Source organism: Parasteatoda tepidariorum, chromosome 12, assembly GCF_982258835.1.
Source record: "Parasteatoda tepidariorum strain Cologne lab strain chromosome 12, Ptep-v5.0, whole genome shotgun sequence".
Classification (NCBI taxonomy): domain Eukaryota; kingdom Metazoa; phylum Arthropoda; class Arachnida; order Araneae; family Theridiidae; genus Parasteatoda; species Parasteatoda tepidariorum.
The window spans coordinates 33,374,094-33,391,144 of NC_141766.1; the positions used below are offsets into that span (position 1 = coordinate 33,374,094).

The 17,051-nt window shown below is 30.3% G+C and overlaps 1 protein-coding gene across 1 annotated transcript in view; it reads right to left on the reverse strand.

Annotated features, from left to right (window-relative positions):
* LOC107440919 (histone-lysine N-methyltransferase NSD2) overlaps window positions 1–17,051 on the reverse strand; it is a 102,286-nt gene that overhangs the window by 11,703 nt on the left and 73,532 nt on the right. Inside the window, exon 15 of the mRNA XM_016054009.4 lies at window positions 1,091–1,991. Within this exon, the coding sequence (XP_015909495.3) occupies window positions 1,091–1,991 (901 nt within the window). The remainder of the gene's footprint in view (window positions 1–1,090; window positions 1,992–17,051) is intronic.

Sequence of the window (17,051 nt, forward strand, 5' to 3'; positions counted from 1 at the left end):
TTTACTTTCCTCAGATTGATGCTAACAAAGCAATTAAAACTGTCAGTTCCTTTGTAATGCAAAATGGAAATTCAAATAATTTTTTGAATGCAGTTAATAAGTTGGAAAAATTTTGGAAAGCATGTATGAATAAGAAACCGAGATAGTGTTCTATTACGAATTATTTCATTAGCAATCCTCTCTCATTCAGCAGTGAATCAGTTTACTCCAATTAAATAGTTACTTTTCCATATTTTTTTATTTACTTTCAACAGAATTTAAAAAAACGAATAGAGCACTAAAAATAAGTACGCTTTTTGAATTTTTTCAGAACTACAAAATTTGTTTTTCTTCCTTTACAACTATATTTCATTATTTTTTTTAAGTAATTGATTGTATTTATTAAACGATGCATAATTACTAATTTAATATGAAGCAAAAATTAAAACATTTATTAAAATAAAATCTATATCAATTTACGAATTCATTATAGAAATTTAAGATTAAAAAATGCAAAGAGATAGCAGATATGGATAACAGAAAATGTTTGTGTATTGTCTTATCTTAATCAAAAAAATTTCTGACCTGATAACATGAACAAATTTTCTGTCCCAATTTCAATTAACGTTATGAGGTTTGACTGTATCTAAATTGTAATGTTTCTAATAATTATTGTCAAAAATCGCACATAAATTAGGTCAGTATTAGCGGTTTTATCCTAATTTAATGTTTTGGCAACTAGCTGGAGAAATGAGCAAAATCGTCAAATTATGAATAAACAGCTATTTCTGAGTCTATTTGAAATGCAATTGCATGATATGATATTTCGGATCATGGTTCTTATGAAATTCCTAATCCTTATAATGCCCCTTAATTTTAGAATCAACCTGTACATTATTTACATTGCCATTTGCAAATAAAGTTATCTTTGGTGGACTGCTAATTGAAAACCACTGTTTTAATTTAACTACATACTCCATTTAATTTTTTCCCATGCAAAAAGAACTCCCTATGAGATGAGGTAGGCCTCTTATGTATCAAAAACCTGTAATTGCTTAGAAAACTTAAACCTATTGAGTGATTTTTAAGTCCAAATAAAAAAAAAATTTACCATCTGGTATAGAAGAAAGACCAAGGCACAAAAGATGATAAGCTCGATTGCAGTCTTCTTTATCACAGGTCAGTAAATCAGTTGAACATTTGCAAATAAAGCAAAAATTGTCTGAGGAATCACATTTTCTTGATTCTAGTATTATTGAGGACAGTATGTCTCTTGCATAATTTAATGTACCTAGTTTATTTCCTGTTGATCTAAAGCCATCAAAAAATAGCGCAAGGTCCTCAATATGCACACTTACATGTCCATGTGTACCCCCTACATCTATTATATAACGATTTTTATCATTTTTATCGCGTTGAATAATTCTCTTTAAAAAATCTAAATTTGAAATCCAATTCTTTATATAAGGAAATGGAAGAGAGTTTTCAGGCGTTAAAATTAAATGAGCTTCTGTTCGCCTTACACCAGTAGGAAACTTAACACACACAGGAGATTCTGTAACAGGTAATGAGGATGAAGGTATTGCAGGTAAATGGCAATTTCTTGATGATTTAGAATTATTGTCTGTGTGCGATATCTGATGTGGAAATAGACTTTTTTTGAAACCTAAAGTTGTAGGCAGAGCTGTTGCTTGCAATGAAGAAATTGGTACCAATGACAAAGATACAGATGATTTTTGTGCAATAGATGAATTTGGTTGGTCTGCAGAGTCACAAGTACTACTAACAGGTTCATTTAGAGATTCATAGGAATAATCCGCACTTGGCACTGAAGTCACATTATTTTTCACTGTGGAAGATGAGAAATTGTTTTTTGATGGACGGCATTGACCTTCGATCCCAGAAAGCCTCATTTGCAAGGAAGAATGTTCTTGATGAGATGACACTGACTTCTTGTTTGCTTTCTTGGTAGCTGATTTCGATAAACTTGTCGCTGATTTCAAAATTTTTTTCTATAAAATATAATTTAAAAATCATTAATCTATAAAATTTAGACATAAAAAATATGTACAAAATTTAGCAACTAAATAATTACTTAAAATCGAATTGAATAATTAATAAATATTTGAAATTATAATAAATTAAATAGTAAGTTAATAGTAATTAATGACTAATTGATTAACAATATTTTAAAATGCCAATTGTAATAAACTTTAACAGTCATAAATATTCATTATGTAAAGGTAGAATGCAATCTGTTCTTCTGTTTTAAAAAATGACATTTGTTTGAATACAATGTAAATTTTACACTATTTACAGGCAAATAGGTTTCTAAACAAAGGACTTAACATATATTGAAGTTATGTAAATTTTACACTATTTACAGGCAAATAGGTTTCTACACAAAGGACTTAACATATATTGAAGTTGTGTTAACATCTATTTTTGTATCCATAACTTAACAGCATGTTCAAAACTTTTTTCACAAGACAATCTGAAAAGATCACCTAAGCTCTCATCATCAAGCAAAGCTCACTGTTCCATTTTCTTTTGAGTTATTAAATTTCTTTGAAAAACAAATTTAGTTGGCAGAGTTAGAACAACAGTAACTAGTTTCCTTAATTCAGGATATATAAAAGGAATGTCATTGTCATTTTTCTACCTCACTGGAATAGATTGGCACAAGTCGCATTCATTATAAATCAGCATGAGTTTATGGAGAATAATTAGTTAAATTAATTAAAAAGGATTTCCTACCACAATAGTTTTGCCTTTGTAGGCATATCACTACACACAGTGATTTTTTTGTTTTTTTACAATATCAATTAAATCAACTCTTAACTTGCATTTTGGACTCAGCATACTGAAAAATTAAAAAAGAATTTTTATGGTATCTTCATTATATCTACTCTTTAAATTGTCAACTTGCATATTCAAGAAACTGTTCTTAAAGTTTTGAAATTTGGATTTTGCAAGTTTTTTTTTTTATGTTGTTATATTTTTTATGTTGTTATAATTCTAAAAATGCAGTTTCCCTCTTCAACTTTCTACAAACAGCTTTTAGGCATATTCCAGGATTGAGGAAGAGAATGTTAGGATTGGAGGAAATTCTTAAAGTCATTTTTTTAGCAGTACAGAGAAAAACAATTTGAACTAAAAATTTATCAGGAGTAAGTATTTTAACAATAAATAATATTTTTGATGAATGAAACTAAAATCCAGGCAAGAAACATGTCTCTAGTTGCATATTGGCGACTCTGATAAGAACAATACTTATCTCTAAAAACTATTAACTCCCCCACTCAATTCCAGAAAAAAAATTCCCTTACTTTTCCAGGTATATCAGGTAAATTTCAATGAAAATCCATACCATATTTAAACATACCACGAAATTTTTCATCAGAAAACTTTGATTCTCTTATTTGCAATGCTAAGTATTGGATTTTCTGTGTAAAATAAACACCATTATATGAGAACAGAAACATTTTAGTTTGACTTAAATGCGAAATTTTAGCAATAAATAATTGTAATAAATGTTAGAATTATATTTAAGCTGAATCTCAAACTGATTACTGTTATTGAAAATTTTAAGACTGGTTATTTTCCGGGTATAATGTAGGAATTTTCCAGGTTTTTGCAAAAAAATTGCAACTTCCCACGACTATTCCCTGACTTTTGGAGTTAAAATAAAATTCCCTGACAACTCCAGGTTTTTCCTGTTCCTTCTGACCCGAGGGAAAGTTGTTAATGTTTATCTTTTCTCCATTGTTTTTATTGCAAAAAATAAAAACCTTTATATATTCTTCCCAGTTTTGATATTTAAATGTTAGAGCAGTGGTGAGAATTGTAAAAAACCACAATCACCGAAATCTTTAAAATAGAACAGGGACATATCCCTAGTCCTATTTCAAGAACCTACTTTTTATTACCGGTAAATAAAGAGTAGTTTGCTCTTCACTATGTAATGCTTACACATAAAACCTAATTTTTCAAAGTTTTTCCTCTACTCATTGAATTTTCAAAATAAAATTGATTAAATACTTTTAGAAAATTAAATATATTTTAAAGTTAATAGCTAACTTCTTAAGCTGTACGCACAGTTAAATAAAAGACAACAAAAAGGTATTCTCTTGCTGTTGCCTTAGTAACACACATCACAAGAAAGGACTCAGTTAATGTTACACTCACATACTTTTTATGATTATTAGGTATTTATTATACCTTACATTTAATCTAGTTTCTTCTTACTCAGTCTAAGTTATTTTTTAAAAACTAAAACCAGTGTCAAGACTTCTATTTCTGCATAAGTGATACATATTTTGTGTAACTAATGGGCCAGTTTGTCTATATAGCTTTTTTCCTCTAATTTTTAGTCTTACTCGTAACATTTTTTCAAAAAAAAAAAATAGAAGCAATTAAATATTTTAACTTCACATTGATGTAAAAAAAATTTATTGATTTATAAAATTATATTTAGAGTGGGCACTTAGGGACAATTTGTCTACAAAGCTTTTTTTCCCCCTATCTTTACTGTTCTTTGTTTTACAAAGCACATATAGAATTAAATTTTTTTTAAAGTTTTAATTGATAAAATGATGTTTATTAGAGGCAGTTGAGAGTTTTTAGTCCATGATACTAAATTTAACAAGAAATAAAAATAGACAAATATTCTTTTCTTTTTTTCTGTTTATTTATTTGAATGAAAAAATGGCACAATGTGGGGATTTATGGGTGAAGGGCACTGCCCCTTTTTTATGTAAGAACAAAAAAAAAATTAAATTTCTAAATTGCTCCATGTAACCAAATGTTTTCTGGAAATACCTTTTCATTTCAATTAGAAAGTAACTGATTCTGCGAAGTGTTTTAAAATTTGACCAAATGTTTCAAACAAAATGTTTCAAAATTTGACCCAAAAAAATACAGAAAAGTGAGAAAGGCCCTCAAGAGGAGGAAAACTTTACATGTCATTCTAGACTATGCAGTGACATCAACAAAAGACTCATTTGGCAATAACTCAAATAAGTCTTTTTTGTGATTAGCAAATTGGCAGTATCTTTTAGAGTTAGTTTCCAATGTGATGTTAAACATGTATGAGTTTTTGGCAATTTTCCACATTTTATCCCCGACATAGTTGTTTCATACCTTGTTTCACTTTTCATCTATCCTCCTCTCCCACTCGAAGCCTCTTATGACTTCTTACTGCTTAGCTGGTAAACTAGCTTGGCATTACTAGTTTATGCACATTTTTCTTTAAATTTTATTTTTAAAAGCAACATTTATTTTTGAAAATTAAATGTCAGTTTTAAAAGCATTTTTATAGGAAAATTCCTGCTCTCACTTTCTTATCAGTCATCGTTATTTTCAAAAATATTGTTATTTTTAGCAGGAAGATTAATTTTTAATATTTTTTAAGGAAATTCTAATTTTAATGAATACTATTTATTTTTAAAAAGCATTCTTTGTTTTTCAAAATATTGAATTATTTTTTAAAAACGGTATTACTTTGTAAAAACATTATTAATTATATTGAAAAAAAAATTCTTGTTTTTCGTTAAGAAAATTCTGTATTTTAAAAATTTAATTAATTTTTTAAAACATTTGTTTTTAAAAGTGACTTCTTATTTCTAAATATATATAACTAATCTCAAAAGTAAAGTCGCATTTTTAAATATATAAAACATTCATAATTAAAATTTTTATTTTTTAAACCTTATTTTACTTTTCTTACGAGTGATTTTTCTAGTTAATTTGATTCAAATGCATATTTTTGATGGTTACCTCTTCTAATATTATTATTTTTAAAACTATTATCTCTAATTATATCAAAAACGTAGTATTTAAACTTTCAATCAAATTGAACTTTAAGTTTTGTTTACAGTTTTATTTACAGTGTGCAGTCTCAAAAAAACTGTAAACCTCTTGATCAAAGGGTTATAGAAACATGGTTCCAATTGAAAATATTTTTTAAATTAAGTTAGCTTTCATCGTATAATAGTTTTAACTGCATGACTTGTTTTGGTAAGTTTTTAGAAAAGCTAACCTCAAATCAGGAAAATGCTCTTATGGAATCTTAAATGAGTCCAGTAAAATCTTTTTTTAAAAAAAACTAGTAAAATTTATCTAAAAAAAAAAAAAAAAAGAATTTAAAAATTATGACTTCCGCTACTTTTGTGCAAAGAAATAGGATAAAGATATTGTCTGTTTAATGGCTCATCTCAATATTGCATTACATATTAGAAACCGTGATACTAAAAACTTTTTTCGACATAGCGGTGGTTGCAAACTTACCTGAAAACTAACTAAACTAGACGAAATAGAACTAAACTAAATTTAACTAAAATGAATACCTAAATCTTATCATTAGACAAATAAAATATTTGGAACTAAATTTATAAAAATGTAAAAATGAATCTTGTATTTTAAATCTTATTTTCTTAATTTTAAAAGGAGTTTTACGAAGTTTTTTTCTATTAACCCTTAATTCATAGATTTTGACACTTGAAAAAAAAACATACAGTGACCTCTCACTTATGTGCCACCTCTTTTATGCACCTTTTTCATTTATACGACGATTTTTATAGGTCCCAGTACATTAGATAGGAAAATAATGATAAACATCCTTCGTTTATGCGTCGCTCTAAAAATAAATTTTTCAATTATGCGCCGAAATTTTAGGCTGGCATTTTAATTTTATAATCCTTTAAATATTTTTTCTTTTTAAAAAAAATTTTTTTTTAATTAAAAATGAAGCAAATAAGCAACCCTTGTTACAGATAAAAAGAAATATATGTTGTTAGACCCTATTGAATTTGCGTCCCCCTGTGACCTTTTCATTTTTGCTGTTTCTGGAAAGACATTCCTTCTAAAATTTTGAATAGGGTGTCTTATCTGTTACACCAACAACAATGAAAGCCCATTCATCTTTTAGAAAATGACTATTCCTCTTGTCCAGAGGTTAGTTTTACTCCCATGCTGTTTTCTAGAAGGAAAAAAAACACCTGGAATACGAAAGATGAAAGAGATCACATCACTTACTTGCAGTCGGATGGACATTATGAGTAAATAAAAGGTGATCTGTTTAGTGACGGAAGTACTTGAATTTTTATTTATTGTGCAGCATATTATGACGTCAAGTACTTTTCTTAGAAATTTATCATGTGATGTTTCTCCGCATCCCATAAAACTCAAATTTTTTGTGAAGAACTGTTCCTTTTTAGCTAACTAAAACTTGTGGACGATGAGAAGGTGGTGGAAGATACTGACGAGATGATGAAGTTCTTCCAAATCACACAGCAGTATTTAAAAAGCTTTAGACACTATTCCTGACTATTTACAATTTAATTTTGCTTCTGAAACTCCCCCTTATCCCATTTATATGAACTGGAAAAAACTTTTTGAATAACGTTGGCAAAAACAAATACAAACATGCATTAAGATTATTTTGTAAGAAAATAAATTGTCTTAAGGTATGTTAAATTTCTTCTTTGTATAGTTATTGTAAATACCAAAACAGTATAAATATTAACATTTAATCTTTAGAAACATATTTATTCATATTGTCACTACAATTTATGTTGCGTTTTAGAATTTTGAAGTTTTTCACTTATGCGCTTTTTTCTCTTGGCCCCTTACACCGGTGGATAAGTGAGAGTTCACTGTACATCACAAAAAATTTTCTTTTTCTGAATTAAGAAAATTATACTACTTTGAAAATTAATGCAAATACCAACACTATTAAAGAGCTTAGTAGAAGAACCAGGTAAGTGACATTTTTAAGGGTATGAATCAGTGAAAATAACGAAGTGGTTGCTTCAGTATGGATAAGTTAAATGTAATGGAATTGTTTTTGCCCTCACTTCAGTCAAAACATAATTGATTCAAGTTAGTTTTTAGTATGCTTGAATTATTTTTATTCTCAAATAAGGCAGTAGTAAAAATAAAACAAAGAACTATTAGTCCCTCCTTCTAATAGGTAATAAGATTGGTAATAAAATAATGGTATTTCCACTGAGCTCAATTAATAAGGCTGATTTTATTTATTTATTGCCCTTCCCGATGGCTTTACGTTGTTCAAAAAATCAAAATACATTTTTTATATATGATCTCATCAAAATAGAGGTCAAATGTATTTAGCATTACTTGCTATGATAATATCTTTTGGGGTCAACTCATTGTCAAAATTTACTACTATCAAGTAATTTTCTCCGATACATATCCCTATCAAGGGCCAGTAAATAACTCATTTCCACAGTATCCATATTAAAATTGCTTATAATTAACACTATTAATTAATATAGGATGATTATTAAAACTACACTGGCTAGCAAATAAAAGATAATTAAATATTAAAGTACACGCAATATTGGGTACAAACGTTACATATAGATACCTGTTACCTTTCACATTAGGGTGAAGTGTTTTTTACCATTTTTATTATTTTTTCAGAAGGGACATTTTTTGTATTAGCTTGTCTGTCTTCGGGGACCTTATAAGAATTTTATTTATATTATTACAATTTTATTTACAATGGGTGTGTTAAACAATGTAATTTCTTTCAATCTTGTAGAAATATGAAATAATTACAAAAAAAACTAATTTTATATAAACTTTTTATAGTGATTAAAATGCCGACAAAAAATTAATAACACATACACTTCCAATACATTTTATTCCTAAACAAGCGACGAATATTCCAAAATCATGCTTTTGGGGACAGGATAGGTAGAGCACTGGCCCCATGTCCAAGAGGTTGTGGGTTCGATCCCAGCCGGCTGAAGACACCCCGTTTAGTAAATAGTGACTGATGCACGTTAAATCTGTTGAGTCCCCAAGTCCTCTTTGTTCCCCTAACAAATCATACTTCTGGGGGTACTGATCCAGGAGTTTCCTTGTTTCTGGATTAGTTCAAAATTACAAAGTCTACGGAGTTGAACATCAGTAGTCGTAAACCCAGAACTGGGTCGGCTGTTCAATAACGGTTATAAAAAAAAATCATGCTTTTAATATATATTTAGCATCTTTGTCGTACATAGAACAGTAAATTTGCGGTTGATAGTTCATTTTTGATGAAATTAAAAAAAACAACCTGGTCAAAATCTTATTAATCAATTTCATGGACAATCCCCGCACCACATAGATTAAATAACTATCATAATTGGAGTATAAATCTTCAGGAGAAAGCGTTTATAAACTCTTAACATTAGGCTTTACCATTTAAATATGAAAGTATATAAAATAGCTTTCTCAAAATTTTAGTATTGAAAAATAGAGAAAAATGTATAGGAAAAATGTATTTTTATATCTGAGTTATTTTCACTATTATGTATCTTTTATTGGCTGATTACAAAATTATTTTTCTTCCTCAAGGTTTTAGGAAACATCCCCCAGGATGATCCAAAGACAAGTCATCACAATTTTGATCCTCTGCAGAGGGGATGGCACCCCCACTTCGGTAGCACAACGACCTGCACGCAAAGTCGAGCACTTTACAGTAGAACAGTTTTGCGAGGACCCATACCGCACACCCTCGGTCCCTACGCAGACTGATCCAAGTGGTCTCCCACCCGCACACTGACAGCAGCCAGTGATACTTGACTTCGGTGATCTTCTGGGATCAGTCTTAACGATCAGTCCACTGCGGGACCAAGGTTTATGAAACTTTAAATTGTTTTCTACATAACATATATGTCAGGCAGGCATATGCCTTGAAAACATGTTCGAGTACAAAAACATAAAATATTATTTAAGAAAAAACAGTATTTTATAGAAATTAAAAGGTAACCCCAGGTCTAGCTATCTGAAAAATACCACATAACCTTCAAAGAATGGCTTTCTAGAAACATAAAATTCTTCTTCGTTCATATTTCATCTTAGTGTAAAATACTCTAAATACAAGATCATAAGATTATTAAGAGAACTTAATACAGCAAAACCCCGGTTATCCGAGCCCCGATTATCTGAGTCTCCGCTTTAACCATATCTCTACGATTTTTTTTTTTGTTTTTGCTTCTACGTTTTCTATTTTTTTAAACTACCGAAAAAAATTCTGAACTTGATCACACAAACACCCAGGAAAACAAAATCCATCAGCACTATTCCGCTTACTTTGCATTGCATCACACACCGCTCCACCCCTCCCCTTCTTTTGAAAGAAGAATATTGGGACACTCAATTTCAGGGTTCAAAAAGAGAAGCATGAAACGAAAGAGAGTACGCTGAATTGTTTTCGTTGTCTAGTCATATGACCCATCCCCCCTTACTACCAAATGGTTTCGACTGGTCACATGATTCCCTCCCTGGAATCGGGAAATTGTTTTGCGGGAAAAAATGCAGCGGTTACATTCAGTCAATTCTACAGATTCGAAATGAGTACAGTAATTTCCGGTAAATAGGCCGCACCGCCGTACTGGCCGCACCCGCAAAAAACATCGTTAAAAATTTCAATTTTCATCTTATAGGCCGCACTGTCGTTTTTTCGATCGATCATCGATTTTTATCAAATATCACATGTGTGAAAATAACATAAGAAATAATAATCTTTAAAACATAAACTCTATACTTAGAAAAAAGTTATTGATAAATATTTTTTTATGTATACTCATTACATTATCATCCTCATTTTTATGTATACTTATCATAAAAAGAAAGAATTGAGAATGATCCTAAGTTAAGGATGTGTATGCGATAAAAAATAAACTAATCACAAAATAAATCAGCATTTATTTATTTATACTTTTCAAATATTTTTGAGCATATATCAATTCAAAACCATCGAAATCTGATTCTTCACTGCTGGATATTCAGCACTTAATCTGATCCTTTTTTCTTTTTTTTTTCTTAGAAGAAATTTTTATTAACAAGAGAAAAAAAAATCAGTATAATTCTCTTTTTATTTGAATTTCATTCTGATGAAGTAAGTAACTTTATTTTATCTTTTAAAAGTAAAAAGAAAAAAAAAAAAAAGAAAACAAATCTGAGTCAAAGGAAACAGCTGTTTCTAAAAGCAGTTTAAAATAAAGTGAAAGGGAAAAGTAAAAACATCTGCATTTCCAATGATCAAAATAAAGAAATGCAAGTTGGAAGAAACTGATAAATCAATCTTGACAGCTGTGCAAGTGCTCTACTCATTCGCCCCCATTTTTCCCCCTTCAGTTTGATCATAAATTAGCCACACCCTTTTGAAATTGAAACTACCAAGCGGGATACAAAATGAATTCTATCCCTTTTGAGGCTTCTTTTTATTCGACGTAAATCAATTTCTTTTGTTTTTTATTAGATATTAATTGCTATTTTTTTCTATTATTTGATAGCTAGTTTTTATTTTTAAATCATATTTAGTTGTTAGCATGTTTTTTAATCATTATTAGTTGTTAGCTTACAAAAAATACATATTGTTATTTCTATAATATAGATAATTATTTTAATTAATGAAATTTCTTAAGATGGGACATTTTTAAATTCACCCCATCATAATCTACGATCAAAACTGAACTAAATTTATTGTAATTAATTAATTTTCGGAAATTAACAGTATAATTTAATTATCGTAATATATGGGAGCCATATTGGAATTTCCGAAAGCGATCCGAAATTCGGCAAATTAATTTTAAAAAATAAGAAAGAAAAACGTTACCAGAGTAAACACTACGAATTAGGTTCGTTATTTTGGAAAATTTTCGCTAAACATCTGATTTTGAATAAATCCACCATGATAAAAAAATTCTACATATAGGCCGCATCGGCGTACAGGCCGCGCATTGTGACAGCCCAACTTTTAAACACGTATAGGCCGCGGCCTATTTACCGGAAATAACTGTAGCAATAAGAGAAAGCGAGTTGTTGCTTCTATAGAAACAAAATTAGAAGCAATTGAAAGATTAGATAAAGGTGAATCAATAAAGAAAGTAGCGAGAGATCTCGGAGTCGGAGCTGTTACTGTTGGCAACTGGAAAAGGAAGAGAAATGAAATAGAAATATGGAGTGCAGAAAAGGCTAATTGCAGTTTTCGAAAAACAATGAAAAAGTGTGAATTCGAAAAAACATCCGAATCATTATTCCTATGGTTCACACATTTGAGAGAAAAGGGAAGTCTAATATCAGGGCCTATGCTACAAGCAAAAGCATTGGACGTTAATAAACTTTTCTATGCTGGACAAGATTTCACTGCTAGTAGTGGATGGTTGGAAAAAGAGATATGGAATTCGTCAATTAAATATATTGGGAGAAAAATTATCAGCTGACTGTGAGGAGGTGATTAAATTCAAAGAAAGTTTTAAAAATCTCATTGCAAAAGAAAATCTGAAAATGGAGCAACTTTTCAATTGTGATGAAACAGGACTTAACTTTAGAATGTTGCCTTCAAAAACTCTTGCGGCAAAGAATGAAAGGTCAGCTCCGGGGTACAAGATAAGTAAAGAAAGGGTAACAATATTAGCATGTTCGAATGCATCTGGAAACCAAAAACTAAGAACAATGTTGATTGGCAAGTCGAAAAAACCTAGAGCATTTAAGAACATTCATACCCAGTTTACCAGTGTATCACAAAAATCAAAAAAATTCTTGGATGGATGCGGATTTGTTCAAAAAATGGTTTTTTGACGAATTTGTTCCTAACATAGACATTCTTAAAAAATCGAAATCTTCCAAGGAAAGCAATACAGTACAGAACCCGTTATCCGGAAATCAGAAAAACGGAAAACCAAAAAACCGGAACAAAATTCGATTAATTTTCCTGCCATTTTTTTTAAAAAAAAAAAATTTCCTCATAAGAGTTTAGGATTTTTCTTTCTTTTTTGAAAGATGTTTACCTTACCATCATTTTGGAAATAATCATTAGTGTTCTCCATCGTTTTTTCTTCTTTTTAAGATTATTTCCAAAAAAAAAATTTCTTTAGTTGGGTTTAACAATAAAAAAAACGGCTTTTTGTAGCGATTCAGAAAATCGGAAAAATCAGTTATCCGGAATAGCGATGGTCCCGATCGTTCTGGATAATCGGTTCCCTACTGTATTACTGCTTGACAATGCTCCATGTCGTCCGAATGATGATGATTTGGCGAATGGCAACATTAAAGTCCTTTTTTTGCCGCCCAATGTCACATCACTTATTCAGCCTTTAGACCAAGGTGTTTTGGAGAACATGAAGAGAAATTATGGAAAGAAATTACTAAAATTTCTTATTGAAGGAATTGAGGAAAATAAAAGTGTTCCTGAGACACTTAAAAGTTTAAATGTAAAGGATGCTGTCTACTGGTTCGCTGAGGCATGGGATGAAGTAAAATCAGACACCATAAAAAAAGTCGTGGACGAAAATTATCGATACACAGAGTACAGAACATCACAGAAAGTCCAATGAATGTAGTGATGAGCTTTTGGATTTAGTCATTAAACTGCCACTAGCTGAGCCAATAAACGAAGAGGATATACGTGACTGGATAAATGCTGACGAACAACAAGAAATTACGGATGAAATGATCGTCAATACCGTGAATACGGAAAAGGAATCTAGTGATGAAGACAGTGAGGATGAAAATCGATATATGAAAATTTCACATACAGATGGATTAAAAGCTATCGAAAGTGCTATTAAATACATAGAACAACAAGAAGAAGCAACACCAGCAATCCTGTTATCTTTAAAAAAAATAGCGAAACATTGCTGCAGAAAAACTCCAAAGTAAAGTTATACAAAAAAACAATTAAGGACTTTAAGTAAGAACTCTTTAATTATCGTAAAAATATGAATTGCATGTGGTATATCTGTATAACCTTTGTATTTGTTAAAATATACATTTAAACCTACACGATTTATCTTAATTTACATTTTTCGCTTTAACCGAGTTAGTCTTGGTCCACATTAACTCAGATAATCGGGGCTCTACTGTAATAATATAAGTTTTTGCATAGTTCATTACTGCGACCTGGAGATTTCTGTTACTCTACACTTATTTAAATTTTTTAAACTACATAGTTGAATTTCATGAATATATGGATTTACCCATAAAGACTGTTCCAGAAAGAAATGTAAACAACCATTTATAATATCATATGCTTGATTGATGAAGTAAAAGCTTTTCACAAGCCTAGCTGATCAAACAAAATCTTTATTTACATTCTTTAATTACCAACTAATATATCTATTAAAAAAATTTTATTTTCACAAACTAAAAATTTTTTTTACTAAAGTTTCGTTTCAATATGATTGCAAAAGTGGAGCTAGCATACACCATTCTTTACATGTAAAAATTTATAATAAGTAAATTTGCTTAAAATAAAGTACTATTTCTATTCATAATTAATTTGAAACACCAATTTTTATTTAAATATGGTCATATTTTTTAGAAGTATCAAAATTTGAATTTAAAAATGTTATTTCACATTCAAAAATTTGAATTTACTATTTAAAATGTCAAGAAAATGAATTAAATTTTATAATCAAAAGTTGTTACTTTAGAACAAATTAATTAAATTTGCTGGTATAGAATCTGTTTTTTTAATAACTGCATTTAAAACTTCAGAATTGTTTTTACTATGCTTTTTTGCTATTGTTAAAAGTAATAAAACACAATTTTGTTTTTTTTTTGTCTTAAGTAATTAAATGAATTTTTTGCCAAAGTGAGATGAATTTGTTACAGGGACAATCACAGTCTCTCCACACTATATCTCGATCAAAAATCTTTTCCCATCATTTTGCAGCTTCGATTTCTTGAGCATGCACAGTCAATTCTTTTAAGGGAAAAAAGGGTATATTTTTAAACTTATCTGCTACCAAGTTGCAATTCCCACATGGGTGGAATATATATGTGGTCATTGGCACCCCATGACCACATATATATCCCAACCACTCATTTTGAGAGATAGGGAAGGGGGTGTTAAACACAGGTGTGAGGATGAAAACTATATGTAATCATTTTATCACCCCTCTGAATTTTTCAGTTAATTTGAAACAAAATGTAGAAATTCCCAAGAAACTTCACTTAACTCAGATTCCTTTATTTTTTATTTATCAAGAATTTTGTATGATTTAAAAGTAGTGTAGAATCTTTTGATAATAAAAACTTTCTTTTGGATTATAAATTTGAATACCCCCCCCCAAGAGAGAAGAGTTGAGTTGCTTAAACGAAATTTTAAAAAGTGCTTTTTGTAAAAGTCACATCGCCCTAATATTTTTCATACTCCTCTCCAGTCCACATAAGGCTTTCAGTTAATTTTGAGAGGTTAAATGCAAAAATAGGTGTGGTATCTAGTATTTTATTTCTATCCCATATTATTAGTAACTGTTGAATATAATATATTGTTACAAATTTTCTATTTACTTTGAGAAAAAAATTTAAAAATTTGTATTAAATTATGTAAATTGCTAATAATGGCTAATTTCATATTTATTGTCATTTTTACGTTTATCTAAGTTTTGTATTCAATGCATGTAATACCCTCACTTTTAAGATTTTATGAAATTAGATGTCATTTAACAGAAAAAAACTAAATTCAAACTCGTAAGAATTTTCTAAAACCCTGTTACACATCATGATTTCTGGAAATCTAATTTTAGAGAATGTGTAAGCTTATCAAGCAATCTAGTCATCTCCTTAAATATACGTCAGTCAAAATATTAAAAATTTCTGGATAATTTTTTTAGACAATAGCTGGTTTGATAACTGATTAAACAAGCAAAAAAAAATTTGTTTGATACTGAGTTTTTATTGAAAAGTTAAACATTCTCCTGACATTGCATTTACATCCTCTTAACCATCAGCCCCATTACAGCCACCATTCTATTATAACAACCAATACTGATCCAAACTGATTTGGGAACCTACACAAACGAAAACCTACAAGTACCTAATTATCTCAGACTGTTGGCTCTTGAGGACATCAACAACATCCATAAAGATGCCATAAAAATTTTTACTGATGGAAGCAAAAATGACCTTAGCCAGACCGGAAGCGGAATTTTTTATAGAAAACTACTCCTTAAACTTTCTAGATGTAATCCAGATAACTGCTCAGTCTTTAGGAGCGAACTCATCACCATTGACGTTGGATGTGGGGCCCCATTACAGCCACCATTCTATTATAACAACCAATACCAATCCAAACTGATTTGGGAACCTACAAAAACGAAAACCTACAAGTACCTGATTATCTCAGACTGTTGGCTCTTGAGGCCATCAGCAACATCCCTAAAGATGCCATAAAATTTTTTACTGATGGAAGCAAACATGACCTTAGTCAGACCGGAAGAGGAATTTTTTTTTTTATAGAAAACTACTTCTTAAAACTTTCTAGATGTAATCCAGATAACTGCTCGGTCTTTCGAAGCGAACTCATCGCCATTGACGTTGGATTGGAAACCATCCTAAGTGGCACTGGCTCCGAAGACATACTTAGTGATAGTCGTAGTGCAATTCAGCACCAACAAAATTGGCATCAAGTCAGTGACCAAGTAGGTTTACAAATACTGGAAAAACTAAAATACATGTCCCAAAAACGAGATATTCACGTTCAGTGGATATCTTCTCCCTTAAATGTGTCAGGTTCCACAGAGACTATGTCTAGTTGCGACTCCCTCACTTATCACAAAATTTCTTCTGTATGGAACAGAAACTGCAAACAAATATGGCTTACTTCCCCTGCTCACCACTGGTATTGCAGAAAGCGCCCCGACTGCATTCTCGAGCTTGAGGGGGATCGACCAGATATGACAGCAATTTCAAGACTTTATAGTGGCCATCTTAAAGGAATGACTTTTAGCTCCGACTGAAAAAATTTTCCAACCTGCAATAAGTGTCATTTAGAGCCATTCTCTCTGGAGTATATCCTGGACTGCCTGGGTGTAGGTTTGGAAGACCTAAAATTGTCTCCACTTCTTGTAATTGACTCTGCTAGAATACATAGACTCATGGACCAGATCTAGCTGTTGCTAGGTCAAGAAGGATTAGTAACAACAATACTTAGCTATTTCATACATGCCATTTTAGTGCTCATTAGAAAGACTGCACAGAACCGTTCCTTTTAATGTAGGGATGAAAATTAAATTTCATTTTTTTCATTCTTATGTAAATAACTTCAATAT